This window comes from Heliangelus exortis, chromosome 17 (genome assembly GCF_036169615.1).
Source record: "Heliangelus exortis chromosome 17, bHelExo1.hap1, whole genome shotgun sequence".
In the NCBI taxonomy this organism is placed as follows: domain Eukaryota; kingdom Metazoa; phylum Chordata; class Aves; order Apodiformes; family Trochilidae; genus Heliangelus; species Heliangelus exortis.
In genome coordinates this window covers 1665345-1679466 of record NC_092438.1, presented here as the reverse complement: position 1 = coordinate 1679466, position 14122 = coordinate 1665345, and the positions used below count along the sequence as shown (strand labels likewise).

Genomic DNA, 14122 nt, shown 5'->3' with positions numbered 1-14122 from the left:
GCTCATCCAGTCCAACCTCTGACCAACACCTAAACCCTGTCCTTAAGGACCAGGTCCAAACACCTTTTAGATGCCTCCAGGGATGGTGACTCCACCCCTGTCCTGGGCCATCCCAATGCCTGACAACCCTCTCAGGGAAAAAACATTTCCTAACATCAGCCTAAACCTCCCCTGGCACAGCTTCCACCCATGGGGCTGACAACACATGGAACTGGAGGATGGAGAACTCAGCAGCCACCTCTGCAGTGCCCCACAAGTAACCCAGCCCTGGGACCTCCAGGAACAGCCTGAGAGGCTGAGAACCAGGCCAGGTTCCTTCTGGGTGTCCTGGGTTGGGCCAGGATAAAGGGGATTTTCTGTCTTGTACTTTTGCTTTCAGCTCAGTCTCTTGTAAGCAGCTGCACTGCTGAAATTCACAGAAGTTTCTCAGTCAGTGGCTGCTCCTAGGACTGATCCCACTGATGTTTAGAGTTCCAGCCAGAGCCTGGGGTGCAGAGCCAAGGACACTGCTCAGCTCTGAGGAACATTTTACCCTCCAGAAGGAATAAAGAGGTCCCACCTGCAGCTCCTTTGGGGAGGAAGGGACAAGAGAGATGCCAGAATTGACCAAACAGAGGATTCCATCCCATACACCTCATACTCAGGATAAATTTGAGGGATCACCAGGGTCAAGCCGGGTTTCCAGCTTCCTGCCCTTCCTGCTTCCCTTTCTTCACCCGTTCCCTGTTTCCTTCAGCATCCTGGGAGGATTCCATCCCTTCCTCTGCCTGTGCTCCTGATCCATGCCAGCCTGAATCTGTGTGTTCTGCCTCCAGCTCCCAACTGCTGCTGACCCCAGGATTCCAGCCTGGACTTTCCCAGGGCTGCCCTGCAGCCTCAGTGGGGATGGGAGAGTTACTGGGGAAAGGGGGTGGAACCTGGGATCAACTTTCCTGTACCACAGAATCCTAGAATGGGCTGGGTTGGAAGGGACCTCAGAGCTCATCAAGTCCAACCCTTGCTCCACTCCCCCCGTGGTTCCCAGCCCATGGCACTGAGTGCCACATCCAGGCTCTTTTGAAATATCTCCAGGGATGGAGAATCCACCCCTTCCCTGGGCAGCCCATTCCAATGGCTGATCACCCTCTCCAGAAAGAAATTCTTTCTCATGTCCAACCTAAACCTCCCCTGGCACAACTTGAGACCTCTTGTGCCCTCTTGTCTTGCTGAGAGTTGCCTGGGAAAAGAGCCCAACCCCCCCCTGGCTCCAACCTCCTTTCAGGGAGTTGGAGAGAGTGATGAGGTCTCCCCTGAGCCTCCTCTTCTCCAGCCTCAACACCCCCAGCTCCCTCAGCCTCTCCTCATAGGATCTGTGCTCCAGTCCCTTCCCCAGCCCAGTTGCCTCCTTTGGACCTGCTCCAGCACCTCAATCTCCTTCCTGAGCTGAGGGGCCCAGAACTGGACACAGGACTCAAGCTGTGGCCTCCCCAGGGCTGAGCACAGGGGCAGAATCCCTTCCCTGGACCTGCTGGCCACGCTGTTCCTGAGCCAGCCCAGGATGCCATTGGCCTTCTTGGCTTTTTGGTATATTTGTATATATTTAGTAATTTTTCCTATTTATCATCACTGTTTCATTAAAGCTGTGTAGTTTAGTTTCCAACCCATCAGTCTCTCTCCCTTATTCTCTCTCCTTTCTTTATCAAGGAGGGGAGAGAGATTAACAGAGAGCATCAGTTATTTGGTTGAATTGCCAGGCCAGTGTTAAACCCTGACACTGGGAGCAAGCAGAGGGAAAAGGGTGGTGGAGGTTGGTTCTCTGTGCAGCCCCCTGCCTGCCACACTCACCTCCTTGGCTTTGCTGAAGCCCATCCACATTTTGAGCCTCCGCAGGAAGAGCTCCACCATCTCATAGTCCTGGGGCTCGAAGGCAGGGCGGTACAGCTCCAGCTGCATCTCCCTGTAGCTGTACAGCAGCACCACGCTGAAGAGCCTCAGGATGATCCACACCTCCAGGACGATGTAGCTGGTGCAGAAGAGGCAGTAGAGGCCCGAGGAGTGGGGCGGGAAGGGCTGGAGGTTGCCACTGCCCCTCAGCATGGCAAAGAGCAGCAGGAGACTGCTGCCAACGCTGCGGAAGGACTCCGAGGAGGAGGAGAAGAGCTGCAAAGGGGACGTGGGATGTTTCAGGAGAAGGGACCGGTGGCAAAACGTTCCCCTGACCCCCAGTACTCGCTACTCCATCTTAGAAAGCACGAGCTCCTGGATCAGCCCTGAGAGAGGGACAGATCACAGACACAGCCCCTGGGCAAAGCCACAGCCCAGAGCACCCCACAGCTGGGACACAGTGGGGGACAAGGGACAACACGACCCGGGGCACCCCTTGCTGACAACTGCCATGGCCTGGTAACCACAGGGGGAGGGGATCAAGGGTTGGACTCGATCATCCCAGGGGTCCTTTCCAACCCAGATCATTTTATCATATCATTTTGTCATTCATTTTATCGTTCTCTGATCTACCAGGTGTTGATGCCCAAGAGCCCAGCAGTAGTTACCAGGAAGCCAAGCTGAGCATAGGCCAGGATGAGGATGGTGAATGCCAGCCCTGCAGCCACCAGCTCCCTGGCAGACTTCTGGAGGGTCTTCCCAAACACCGACCACTGCCTGACGAAACGCAGCTGCTGGGCAGCCTGGGAGCAAGAGAGAGGAGGGGGTTACACCAGGGGCCCATGGCAGAGGGGCTGCCAGCCCCTGCCAGCCCACAGAAGGTTCTTCCAAACATCATTTCAAACATTTCAGACAAGGCTGAGAAACGCAAACAGGGGCAGAGCAAGAGAACAACCTTGCCAGCAGGCTCCTTGCAGACAAATCCCTCCCATCAGCCACACCAGGGAACTGAGGTCCCAGGGGCCCAAAATGCTGCAGAGTGGCACCACTGTCCCCCCACCTCCATCCTGTGTTTGAGCAGTGCCTGACCACAGCACCACACTCCTTTTTACCCCTTTGCCACCAGGGGACAGTGCCCAGGTGGCAAGAGGACAGCACACAGACACAGACACAGACACAGACACACAGACAGACACACACACAGACACACACACAGACACAGACACTGCTGCCTCTCCGTACCTGCACAGTCAGGAGGAAGAGGAGGGATGCAGCTAAAGTGCTGAAGATGGTGTTGAGAAAGGCCACCTGGTAGAAGTTGGTGAAAGCCCTGCGGTTGTGGAGGTACTTGAGCCACTGCTGATCAGCAAGGGTGGCCTGGCTGAGGTGCACCAGCACCATGCTGGTGGTGAGCAGGATGAAGACCCACTGGCTGTAGTTACCCCACAGGGTGAAGTAGGCTCTGCCTTCCTTCTTGATGGATAGTGCCTCAGACACCACAAAGTAAACCACAAACAGCATGAGGAAGACCTGGGGGAGGAATGGAGAGGTCACCAGGACTGCTTGCTGCACCAGGGGACCCTGCAGCACCCCACGACACCAGAAGTCCCCTGGATGAGGCTGAGCTCTGCCAGCCCCCAGCTGGAGCACACTTTTCCTGAGTCCTGCTGTTCCTTTCTTGCTCACCCAGTGCCCTGCTCCCTCCTGCCCCAGCCCTGAAGCTCCCCAGGACCACGTCCTGTGCCCTTGTGGCAGGGTGGCAGTGCCCAGGGGGAGGGGGCACTGGCTGATGTCCCCACTGAGGACAGCAGAACAAAAAGCCTCGAGTTGCCACAGCAACAAGGAAACAAAAAGGAAACAAAAAGGCTGAGAGAAGACCCACGAATGCTGCTGGGCAGGAGGAATCTCCTGGCCCTCTGTGGTGCCAAGGATGTTTCCTCTGTGCTGCCCAGGCCTGGGAGCAGAGTGGTGACAGGCACGGGGACAAGTGGCCTCAGGCAGGAGGAACCAACACTGATGGGTCCCCAGAGCCCAGCTGATGGGTCCCCAGAGCCTCCTGGGCCACAAATGAGCAGAGAGGGGAGGTAAGACACTGACCATCATGAGGAGCTGCAGGGTGACCCCCCCGCTGAGCCTCAGCAGTGGGAAGGGGCTGATGGTGACAGTGGCAATGGCCTGGCCAGCCCCCAGGAACTCCAGCTGCAGGGTGATGGCAGCGTGCAGATCCACACTGGGGTTGTACTGCATCAGCTCCACAAAGACCACCCGAGTCCTGCAGAGGGGAGAAGAGCAGCTCAGGGCACTGGGACAGCATCCAGTCTGGGCTTTGGTGCCACTCTTCGGTAGCATCATGGATCCTGTCACCTCGTGACACCCCAGCAGCATCCCAGGGACACCTGGGGACAGGGGAACATTTCCTTCCCTCCTGCCACACTTACATGTTGTCAATCCAGGTGTGCTGCTGCAGGAAATCCAGCTGAGCCCTGCCCTCCTCCAGAGAAGCCCCCAGCTCCTGGATGTAACCACTGCTATCGTAGAAGGAGATGTAACCCCAGTACCAGACCCTGCAGAGGAAGAAGAGCTGTGGGGTGAGAGCTGAAGGACAGAGCAGCCCCCGGGATGCCCTCCCAGGTGGAGATGCAGCCCCTGAGCCCTCCACTGCACAGCCAAGGGCAGCAAAGTGTGTATTTCACAAGACAAATTGGAGCAGTGCACTGATCCACATCAGTGTCCCCAACCCCAGAATGGCCCCAAGCCCTCTGGTGCCCCAGACTTCAATGAAGACACATCCAGGAAGAAACCAGAGCAGAAACCAATAGTGATTCCAAGCATCACAGTGATTCCAATCTCCCACAACCCCCTGTAGCAGAAAGCCAGTGCTGCCCATGGGTGGTGTCAGCCCTTGTTCTGCAGCTTGTCCCCTGCCCTTCAGGCTGGAAAGTTGAACCCTGGCACCTGGGAACCCCACGTACATCCCCAGGGAAGTTGAGCCTCCCACCACTCACTCCCCCACCAGGGATGTGTTCAGGGAAGGACTTGAAGCTTCTGTGTTAATCTGCACGTTGCCAGTGCCAGGGGCTGTGCTGAGGGGAGGGCTGGGGAACCCCCTGAGGACAAAGTCAGGTCAGGAGGTGGTGGCTCTGGGAGCTGGGGTAGGGATAGGTGCAGGCTGGGCAGCTCCTTACCCTGTGAGGTCGGGTGGTGAGTAGGACCAGGCAGTCCCAGCAGGACCAGTCCCATTCCCAGCTGCCCTCTCCCAGCCAGCTGTGTAGGCAGCAGTAGCAAAGCCCTGGGAGTTGGTGCAGTTCCTCCTGGCAGCAGTGAGGAGATCCTGGGCACTCTGCTGGCACTGGGCTGCAATGAGACCAAAGCTGTCACCCCATGGCAGCCCCAGGCAGCCCAGCAGCTCTGGGGCACACTCACACCCAGCACCTCCCTGCTTCCCAAGCCCCTGCCACCTCCTCAGTCCCACCTCCTGAGAGCATCAGCCTCAGCTCTGAGCATCAACCCCCCCGATCCACTGCCCCAGTTCATCTCTGCAGGAGCAGAACCAGAAGCAAGCTGGGTGCAGAGATAAACCTGGCTCCATAACCTCTGCCATGCTCCCTGCAGCCCCAGCTCCATCCAGACCATTGCTGTGTCCAGTTCTGGGCCCCTCAGCTCAGGAAGGAGATTGAGGTGCTGGAGCAGGTCCAGAGAAGAGCAAGGAGGCTGGGAAGGGATCCAGCACAAGTCCTGTGAGGAAGGGCTGAGGGAGCTGGGGGTGTTGAGGCTGGAGAAGAGGAGGCTCAGGGGAGACCTCATCACTCTCTCCAACTCCCTGAAAGGAGGTTGGAGCCAGGGGGGGGTCAGGCTCTGCTCCCAGGCAACTCTCAGCAAGACAAGAGGCCATGGGCTTCAGAATTTTTTCCTAATATCCAACCTAAACCTCCCCTGGCAGAGCTTCAGCTCTGCCAGGGGAGGTTTAGGTTGGATATTAGGAAGGAATTCTTTGCAGAGAGGGTGCTGAGGCATTGGGATGGGCTGCCCAGGGAGGGGGTGGATTCTCCATCCATCCCTGGAGGTTTTTAAGAAGAGCCTGAACGTGGCACTGAGTGCCCTGGGCTGGGAACCACGGGGGGAGTGGATGCAGGGTTGGATTTGATGATCCCAGAGCTCCTTTCTGAGCTGGATGGTTCTGTCATTCTATGAGCTGTCCCCTCCATCCCTCCAGGAATGTCCCCCAGGCCCCATCCCAGCAGAGCCCACACACCTCCCTGCAGGCGCAGCTGCCGCAGCCGCGCGCTCCCCAGCGTGGTGCTGGAGCTCTCCTGCCCCGAGTGGTTGTTGTAGAGGTAAGGGAGGAAAACCTCTGACATCCACACCCAGAACTCATCCGACCTGCAAAGGGGAAAAAAAAAAGGTGTGAGAGGGGGGAAAACTCCCGGGCAGCTCTGTCAGGGCAACCTCTGCACCTCTCACCCATAGTCCAGGGGATGGGGTTTTGGAGAGGTGACCTGGGCTTGCGTGGAAACCTTGGCCAGAAAGGGAGCCTTTGTGAGAAGAATCTCACTGGAAAAACAGCCCAGTACACTCTTTCTTAAAGGTCTAATGTGCTACTGAGTCAGCATAAAAAAGAAATTAAAATCTTGTTGACTACTTCAGTAAGGAAATGAAAACTGCTATGATTTATGTAACTCATTGGCTCTTGAGAGTGAATAAAAGATGAAAATTTTAAAAGAAAAACCTGAATACAGTCAATGCATCAGTTTCATTTTTTTGGTAATAAAAATAGGCATGTCTACACTACATTCATTTAATTCTCTTGTCCTGTTTTAATAAAATATATTTTAATACACATGTAGAATTGCCTAAAAGGAGCCTGGAGTGGCAGAGAAAATCAGTGACACACCAGGAACTGAGGCTCTCACAAGCATCTAGGGATGCTGCCTCCTGTTTTGCATCTTTCAAAACAGTGGCTGCTTCACTTCCTTCAGAGCTGTTTTTTGCTCTTGGTGTTGTGTGTGAGGAAGGTGTCCCAGCATTTCCACCTGTTCCAGGAGGTGGGGTGGGGACAGGAAAATCCAGAGTCACCTCTTGATGCGGAGGAACTCGCTGGTGCCCAACTGCTGCTTGATGGAGCTCTGCAGGAGGAAGGCCTGGCTGTGACGAGAGGCATCTCCATAGTTGGTGAGCAGGATCACCAGCAGGAACATCATGTAGATGAGGAAATTCTGGTGGGCAGAGAGTAGAAAGGGATTACACCCAAGCAGAGGGGTTTTTTTCCCAACCCTACACCAAACTCATGGTGGTTTCCACTGCCTGTTGCCCACCATGCAGCTGGATTAGGACCCAAAGAGCTCTGCTCTTTTATTTTTCCATATGGAAAGGAGACCACAGGTTTCTAACAATACTCTTTGTTGAAAGCAGCCAGCCCAGCACCACGTTTCAGCTGATCTGTGTTGCACAATCTCCCCGTGAGCTCCTGTAGGCCTGAGTTTTGGGGGTTTCCATCCTTTAAAATATCCTTTCCATCCTTAAAAATAACTCAGCTGGGTTACAGCAGCACAAGCGTGGAAGGGTAGTGCTGGGTGAGCTACAAAGAGAGCAAAACTCCTAGACAGGGAGTTGTGTGCTTCACAAGACTCAACTGGTGAATTTTCCTGTGCAAATTGGTGTCTACTCCACACTGCAAAGCTTGCCCAGACACCTGAGTGATGGAGCCAAACACATCAGCTGCTCATGACTCTGCTTTCCAGCCACCTCAGAGCTTTGCAGAGAGGAATGTCACTGCCAGGCTTTTACAGATGGGAAAACTGAGGCAGAGACCTGGAGACCTGCACCTCCTAGCTCAGGAGATGACAGATCCCTCCAGAGATGGATTGGGATGACCCACATGCTGGGATGTTATCTCAGCACTCTGCCCCGGGCACCACAGACATCAGGAAACCTCTTACCTTGAGCATCCTGTGTAGCAGTTTGACCTTCCTGGCCTCCTCCTTGGCCTGGAACAGGGCAAACCCCTGTGGGGGTCTGACTTTGCTGATTTTCTCAGAAACAGGCTCCACAAAGGGATGCTCCACCAAGGTATCGTCCTCCTCTGGGTGCAAGCGCTTGGCAACCAGTGAGAAGTAGAGGGCTTCCAGCAGAACCTGGGGACACAGGCAGTGTGGTGAGCCTGGGGACAGCTGTGCCACCAGCCCCACCACAGGCCCATGAGCATGTCCATGTCAGCAGCAAAGAGAAGGAGCAGAGCACCACTGTTGAGCACACTCCTGGAGCAGCCAGGAGAACAAACTGAGCCCACACACACACAGACACCAGGGAAAGAAAGGCACAACCTTCACAACCTTCCCCTCCTGCAGGGAGATGAAGATGGGAGAGAGGATCCAATCCACTCAAGTGTCCAGTGTGACCTGATGGATATCTGGGCACTCAAGTGATGAATATCTGGACAAGATGCTGAGGACAGCTCACACCTAGCCGTGTGCTTGTGTACTCGTGTTAGCCTTACCTTCAGGGGCTCCCAGACCAAGAAGGATGCCAGAAAGCTGAATATCCCTGAGATGAGCCACATGAGGGCAACGCTGGAGGAAAAGCCCACCCCAATCCACACAGAGACCCCCGTGGAGGTGGCAAAGAGGAGGAGACTGAGAGCATGAGCCAGGGAGGAGCACCAGGGGGGCAGCAAGCGCTTCCTGAACGTTGGGTCTGCAACTGGAAGAGAGAAGGAAAACAAGAGTCATGTTACAGCAAAAGGGTTCCCATGGGAGCAGGAAGGGCTGAGCACATAGTTCATCCCAGCAGGGAGCTTGCCACCAGCCCTGGGTGAGTTTGGGGGGATTATCCCAAACATCTCCCACCAAAGAGCAGTGCACACTGAAACACGGGCAGGGAAGCCTCAGGAGCAGCCTCCCTGCTGCAGGCATCAGGCTGGGCACCAGGCCTGGGATCCTGACTGGGATCCTGATTTTGATGCTGAACTGCCAGAACTGAGGCAGAATTGAGCAGAACTTCCCCAGGGTGCTGGGAGGGACTGTCAAAAAAGAAGTGGTGGGACAGGGTGGATAAGGTTCAAGCTCCAAGAGAAGCCATCAGCAAATAGTGACTACATCCTAAGCAGGGCAGCAGCTGTTCCTAAGGCTCCTTTTCTATTTGCCCTACAGCCCCTCTTCCCCCACATCCCCTCCCTCCCTGCCCCAGCACTGGCACAGCCCTGGTACCCTGGTACCTGTCCACGTTGACTTGGCTGATCTGCTGACTTCCCGGGGAGGACCAGGGATGCTCTGCCCTTTGTCATTCAGTTTCTGCATCATGACAGTCTCCACCTTCTCCCCAAACACACTGGACCTGCAGAAGGGTGATGCTGGTGAGCCATGCCAGCACAGCAGGCAGGCTGGCACCCAGCTGCAGTCCTCACACTGGAGCAGAAGCTTTGAACTTAAATTCATTAAGAATTTCCCTGTGGAGCAGTGGGCCCAGGCTGCTGAGGCACACAGAATGCTCTGGGGGTGCTCAGGGTCCCAAAGCAGAGTTGCTTGGGACATGAGAACTCAAGAGAGGTCCAAGCCCTTCTTCCCTTTCATCAGTGCCATGAAGAGAACCCACATCCTGGCACTTTGTCAAGAAGATGTATTTTTTGTGAGTACACAGCCTCAGCCTGGGGTCTACTGGGATATTCCAGGGGGGTTCTGGAAGGGCAGCACTGGGAGCTCTGGCTGGGGGGGGGCTTCAGGAATCACAGCCAGCAAGGACACAGTGAGTGGTGACAGAGCTGCCCCAGGGGTCTGCAGTGCCACAGAGTCCCTGCCAGCTGCTGCTGAGCTGGCTGGGAGGACAAGGACAGGAGGTCAGGGGAGGGGAATACTTACAGGCCTGAGATCAGATCTGTTTCTGCCCTCATGTAGGGCCCCAGGTCCTGGGAGTGGGAGATGCCACTGGCTCCATCTGCCAGGATCTGCCGGATCAGATCCTCATCTGGGGAAAGAGAGTGTGCAGGCAGTGAAGGCAGGAGCCCAGCACCCAGTGCTGGCAGGAACACAGCACCCAGTGCTGGCAGGAACAGAGCACCCAAGTGCTGGCAGGACACAGCACCCAATGCAGGCAGGAACACAGCACCCAATGCAGGCAGGAACACAGCACCCAATGCAGGCAGGAGCCCAGCACCCAGTGCTGGCAGGGGCACAGCACCCAATGCAGGCAGGAGCAGAGCACCCAGTGCTGGCAGGAGCCCAGCACCCAGTGCAGGCAGGAACACAGCACCCAGTGCTGGCAGGAGCACAGCACCCAGTGCTGGCAGTGCTGGCAGGAGCCATGTGTCCCCCCAGTGCCATCCTGGGGACAGCTCTGCACCCCTCGGGCTCAGCCACATCTGGGGAGAGCTGGGGTGGGGAAGGAGCAGGGTGAGGTCCTTGCCCATGGGACAGCCTCCCCTCCTCCTGCCTGTGCCCAGCTTGGCTGCAGAGCCTGGCATGACACATGGGACAGGAGGAGTTCCCCTCCTCCTCCAGCCACCTGCAGAGGTTCAGGGGCACCCTGTGGCCTTCCAACCAGTGAGGAAGTGCTGCTTGCTTCCCAGCTCCATGGGAACACATCCTTCCCTGCTCCCAGTGTCTGGTGACCCCTCACTCCAGCCTGACCCATGTCAGGATTGCTGCTTTCCCAGCCTGAAATCCTCCTTAGGAGAACATGAGCATCCCCCTCCTCTGCCCCTCACACGAAGCCAGCAGTGATGCCAGCAGCCTCTGCTATCCTGCTGCTCCCAGGGACCAGTCTGCTCCTCCTGCCCTTCCCTGGGGTACTCAAAGCCCTGGCATGGAGCAAAGCTGCTCCCACACTCACCTGAGGCTGAGAAATAGCGAGGCTGTCCCTGGTGAACACCCAGGGACAAGTTGTCCTCCTCAGCTGCCAACGGGGCCTCCAGTCCAAGGTGTCGGCTGGCCCGGCCTCTCTTCAGCTTCTGGATGGTGTTGCCCATGATGGAGGGGTCACTGAGGAGGTCTGGCCAGCTCAGCAGGGCTTCACTGGAGGGCCACCTCACCAGGCTATGGGCAAACAGAGGAGTGGGGAATGGGAAGCAGGAGAAAAGCTGGAGTGAGGGGCTGTCCAGAGGGGAAAGAGCTGTGGGAGCTCAAGCTCAGTCTGCCCAGCCAGGAACTGCACTGCCCTCCTCCTCCTCCCTCCATCCCTCAGGAACATCCTTACCTTTTGGAGTCCTCCAAGAAGAGATCTGTTTTGGTTTGCTCAGAGAAGGCCTGTGGAGGAAGGAGAGGCATTTCAGGCACAGGACACTGCTTTGTGTCCAGGGAAAAAAGAGTGGGTTGGAAACATCAGGGGGCGGGCAGGAAACGTGGGAGCCTGAGCTGCTCTTAGCCCTGGGTCCACACCTCCAGGGGCTGCTCCCCTCTGAGCCCATGGATGCTGGGGACAGGGCACAGAGCTGGAACTGGGGACATGGCACAGAGCTGGAACTGGGGACATGGCACAGAGCAGGAGCTGGGGATGTGGCACAGGGCAGGAGCTGGGGATGTGGCACAGGGCAGGAGCTGGGGATGTGGCACAGAGATGGAGCTGGGGATGTGGCACAGAGATGGAGCTGGGGACAGCCCATGCTCAGTCCCCAGGCAGGTGAGAGATGCAGGGCTGTGGCTGCCCCAGGCATTAGCCAGAGGCTCTTAAATGCATCAGGTCTTGTCCTGAGAGCTGTGGTGGACACAGTGCCCCTGCAGGGCCTCTCCAGTTCTGGGCAGGGAAGGAGTTACCTCTGCCCGGAGCCCAGGGAAGGTGGGGAAGGAGCTGTCAAGGATTGAGGAGTCCAGGTAGTTGTCAATCTCCAAGGACTGCTGGTCTGAGTGGGTCAGGGTGTGGTTGATGGTGACCTGCAGCAGACAGGAAGGCTCCAGCAGAAAGTTCCCAGGAAGCCCCATGATCCTGCAACCTCCCACCGAGCAGGGAGTGCTCACAGCAACCAGAAAGATTTGACACACTTGCTGCTCATCAGTCCCTGGCTGCAGCACCTAATGAGGCTGCTAATTGTGCTTAACAAGTCATTAAATCCCTAGCTAATCCTTCCCCAGCTCTGCTCAGTACCAGGGGCAGTGCTGCATTAGCAATGTTCCACTGAGCATCTCTCAGGCAGCCAAGGGTCACCCCCAGCACTGGGAACCTGTCCCATACTGAAACCAAGAGGGTCTAAGAGCCTAAACAGCTTTTAAAACCTGTCCTGGGGGATCTCAGGGCATCATTAGAGTCCAGCAGGGATCTGTCCCTCTGAGGACACAGGGCACAGGGCAGCACAGGGACACAGCTGGAGATGGGATGGATCCCCGAGGACACATCCTCGGGGCAGCCTGCAGCTACTGCTCTTCCTTACCTTGGCACGAGCCATCCGGAAGAGGAATAAAATGACCAGGTAGAGAGGGTAAACCACCACGCTGGAGACCAGACCAACAGCCACTGTGTCCATGTTGACAGGGATCAGGTTGGAGACGGCCCCAGGGCTGGAGAGAACCAAGAGAGATCAGAGCCCAGGGGCAGCAGGAGCACTGGGGGGTTCTCAGCTAAGCAAGGGGACAAAACTGCACCCCCCAGCATCCTGGGCGTGCAGAGAAAGAAAAGAGCACGGGATGTGCTAAGAGATGGCAGAGAGGGAAGCTGAGCAGGTTGTGTCCTTGGCCACCCACACCCTGACCCCAGGGTCTCTGGAGCAGGAAGGGAGGACTCAAAGCAGAAGCAATTCCCAGCAGAGCTAAGGTCTGTCCTGCCCTGTGAAGCACAGGAGGGACCCTCAAGAGGTGAAGGGATGGGCCAGAGCACCAAGGGAGGAACTCACCTGAGGTGGACATTCCCCACCACCCCGTACCACACGGCGTTGGCACAGAGGAAGAGGAAGATGAGGAGGGAGCAGCAGGTGGCTCTCTGGACACGGGTGAAGCGGCTGCGAGGGGGGTGGTCCCAGAGGGACAGCCACACGTGCTTCTCAAAGAAACCTCTCTGCAGCTCTGCTCTGAAGATCCGGGAGAAGCTCCTCAGCTCTGTCTCACCTGAGGACAAAAAAAAAGAGAGAGAGCCTCTCAGGGCCAGCTGCAGCACAGGGGGGACACGACTGGCCCTGCCACTGTCCCTCCTGGCAGACTGATCCTCAAGGAAGTGTCCACCCCACATCTGCACAGCCCCTGCTCACAGCTGGGGCCCTGCCATGCCTTGTGCTCTCAGAGAGGACCTTATGGCACCCTGTATCTGCCTCAAGGGAGGTTGGAGCAAGGAGGGAAACAGCCTCTGCTCCTAAGGGATGGGATAGGAGCAGAGGGAATGGATGGAAGGTGTGCCAGGCTGGATGTTAGGAAATGTTTTTTCCTTGAGAGGTTGTCAGGCATTGGGATGGCCCAGGAGAGTGGTGGAGTCACCATCCCTGGAGGCACTTAAAAGGGGTTTGGACCTGGTCCTTAAGGACAGGGTTTAGGTGTTGGTCAAAGGTTGGACTGGATGAACTTGGAGGTCTCTTCCAACTTAAAACATTCTGTGATACAAAGGACATAGCAGAGCACAAGAACTTGTGTGCTGTTCAGCCACCCCATGCCCCAGGGGCCATGCACTCACTGGCTGCATAGACCTCCTTCTCCACCATGCCATCATTCTCCTCACTCTCCACAGACAGCCAGTCATTCACCAGGAAGAAGTAGCTCTTGCTGCTCTGCAAGTCCCGGACTATAACGTGCTGCAGGTACCAAGAGGGGCTGAGTCCTAAAAATTAAGAGATCAAGAAATGTGTTTCATGGTGGACATTCTTGTGAAGCCAAGGGCAACCCTAGAGCCCCTCACCCTGTGACACCATCTTCATTGGTGGCACTTGCACAGCCCCCAAGAGAAAGGCTTGGCACAGCCAGGTGATCTCCTAGGCTGCAGATGAGATCTTAGGACGAAATTCTTTGGGGTGAGGGTGCTGAGCCCCAGAAGCTGTGGCTGCCCCATCCCTGGCAGTGTTTATTGAAGGTTGGATGGGGCTTGGAGCACCTGGGCTGTGGGAGGTGTCCCTGCCCATGGCAGGGGTGGCACTGGATGGGCTGTAAGATCCTTCCAACCCAAACCAGTCTGGGGTTCTATTCTAAAAAATAATCCTTAAAAATTACTTCTGCCTTCTGGGGGTAGGGGTTCAGCATATCCCATTCCAATGCTGGACTGGTTCTTCCTGTCTCTCCCTTGTGATTTTGCTGGGCTGGTGGGAGGTGGGAGGTGTCCCTCAGGCAAGGGTGGCACTGGATGAACTTTAGGGTCTCTTCCA

General features: G+C 56.4%; 1 protein-coding gene across 3 annotated transcripts in view; it reads right to left on the bottom strand.

The window, feature by feature from the left end:
- The window catches only part of PKD1 (polycystin 1, transient receptor potential channel interacting), an 84607-nt gene that overhangs the window by 5112 nt on the left and 65373 nt on the right, over positions 1-14122 (bottom strand). For all 3 annotated transcript variants that reach the window (XM_071760890.1, XM_071760891.1, XM_071760892.1), the window contains 18 exons: positions 13441-13584; positions 12674-12884; positions 12215-12341; positions 11604-11720; positions 11047-11096; positions 10684-10886; positions 9714-9819; positions 9074-9192; positions 8357-8559; positions 7800-7994; positions 6937-7076; positions 6116-6243; positions 5049-5217; positions 4302-4427; positions 3961-4135; positions 3106-3393; positions 2532-2666; positions 1825-2139 (listed from right to left, as the gene is read on the bottom strand). In XM_071760890.1, coding sequence (XP_071616991.1) covers positions 1825-2139; positions 2532-2666; positions 3106-3393; positions 3961-4135; positions 4302-4427; positions 5049-5217; positions 6116-6243; positions 6937-7076; positions 7800-7994; positions 8357-8559; positions 9074-9192; positions 9714-9819; positions 10684-10886; positions 11047-11096; positions 11604-11720; positions 12215-12341; positions 12674-12884; positions 13441-13584 — 2951 coding nt within the window. The remainder of the gene's footprint in view (positions 1-1824; positions 2140-2531; positions 2667-3105; positions 3394-3960; positions 4136-4301; positions 4428-5048; positions 5218-6115; positions 6244-6936; positions 7077-7799; positions 7995-8356; positions 8560-9073; positions 9193-9713; positions 9820-10683; positions 10887-11046; positions 11097-11603; positions 11721-12214; positions 12342-12673; positions 12885-13440; positions 13585-14122) is intronic.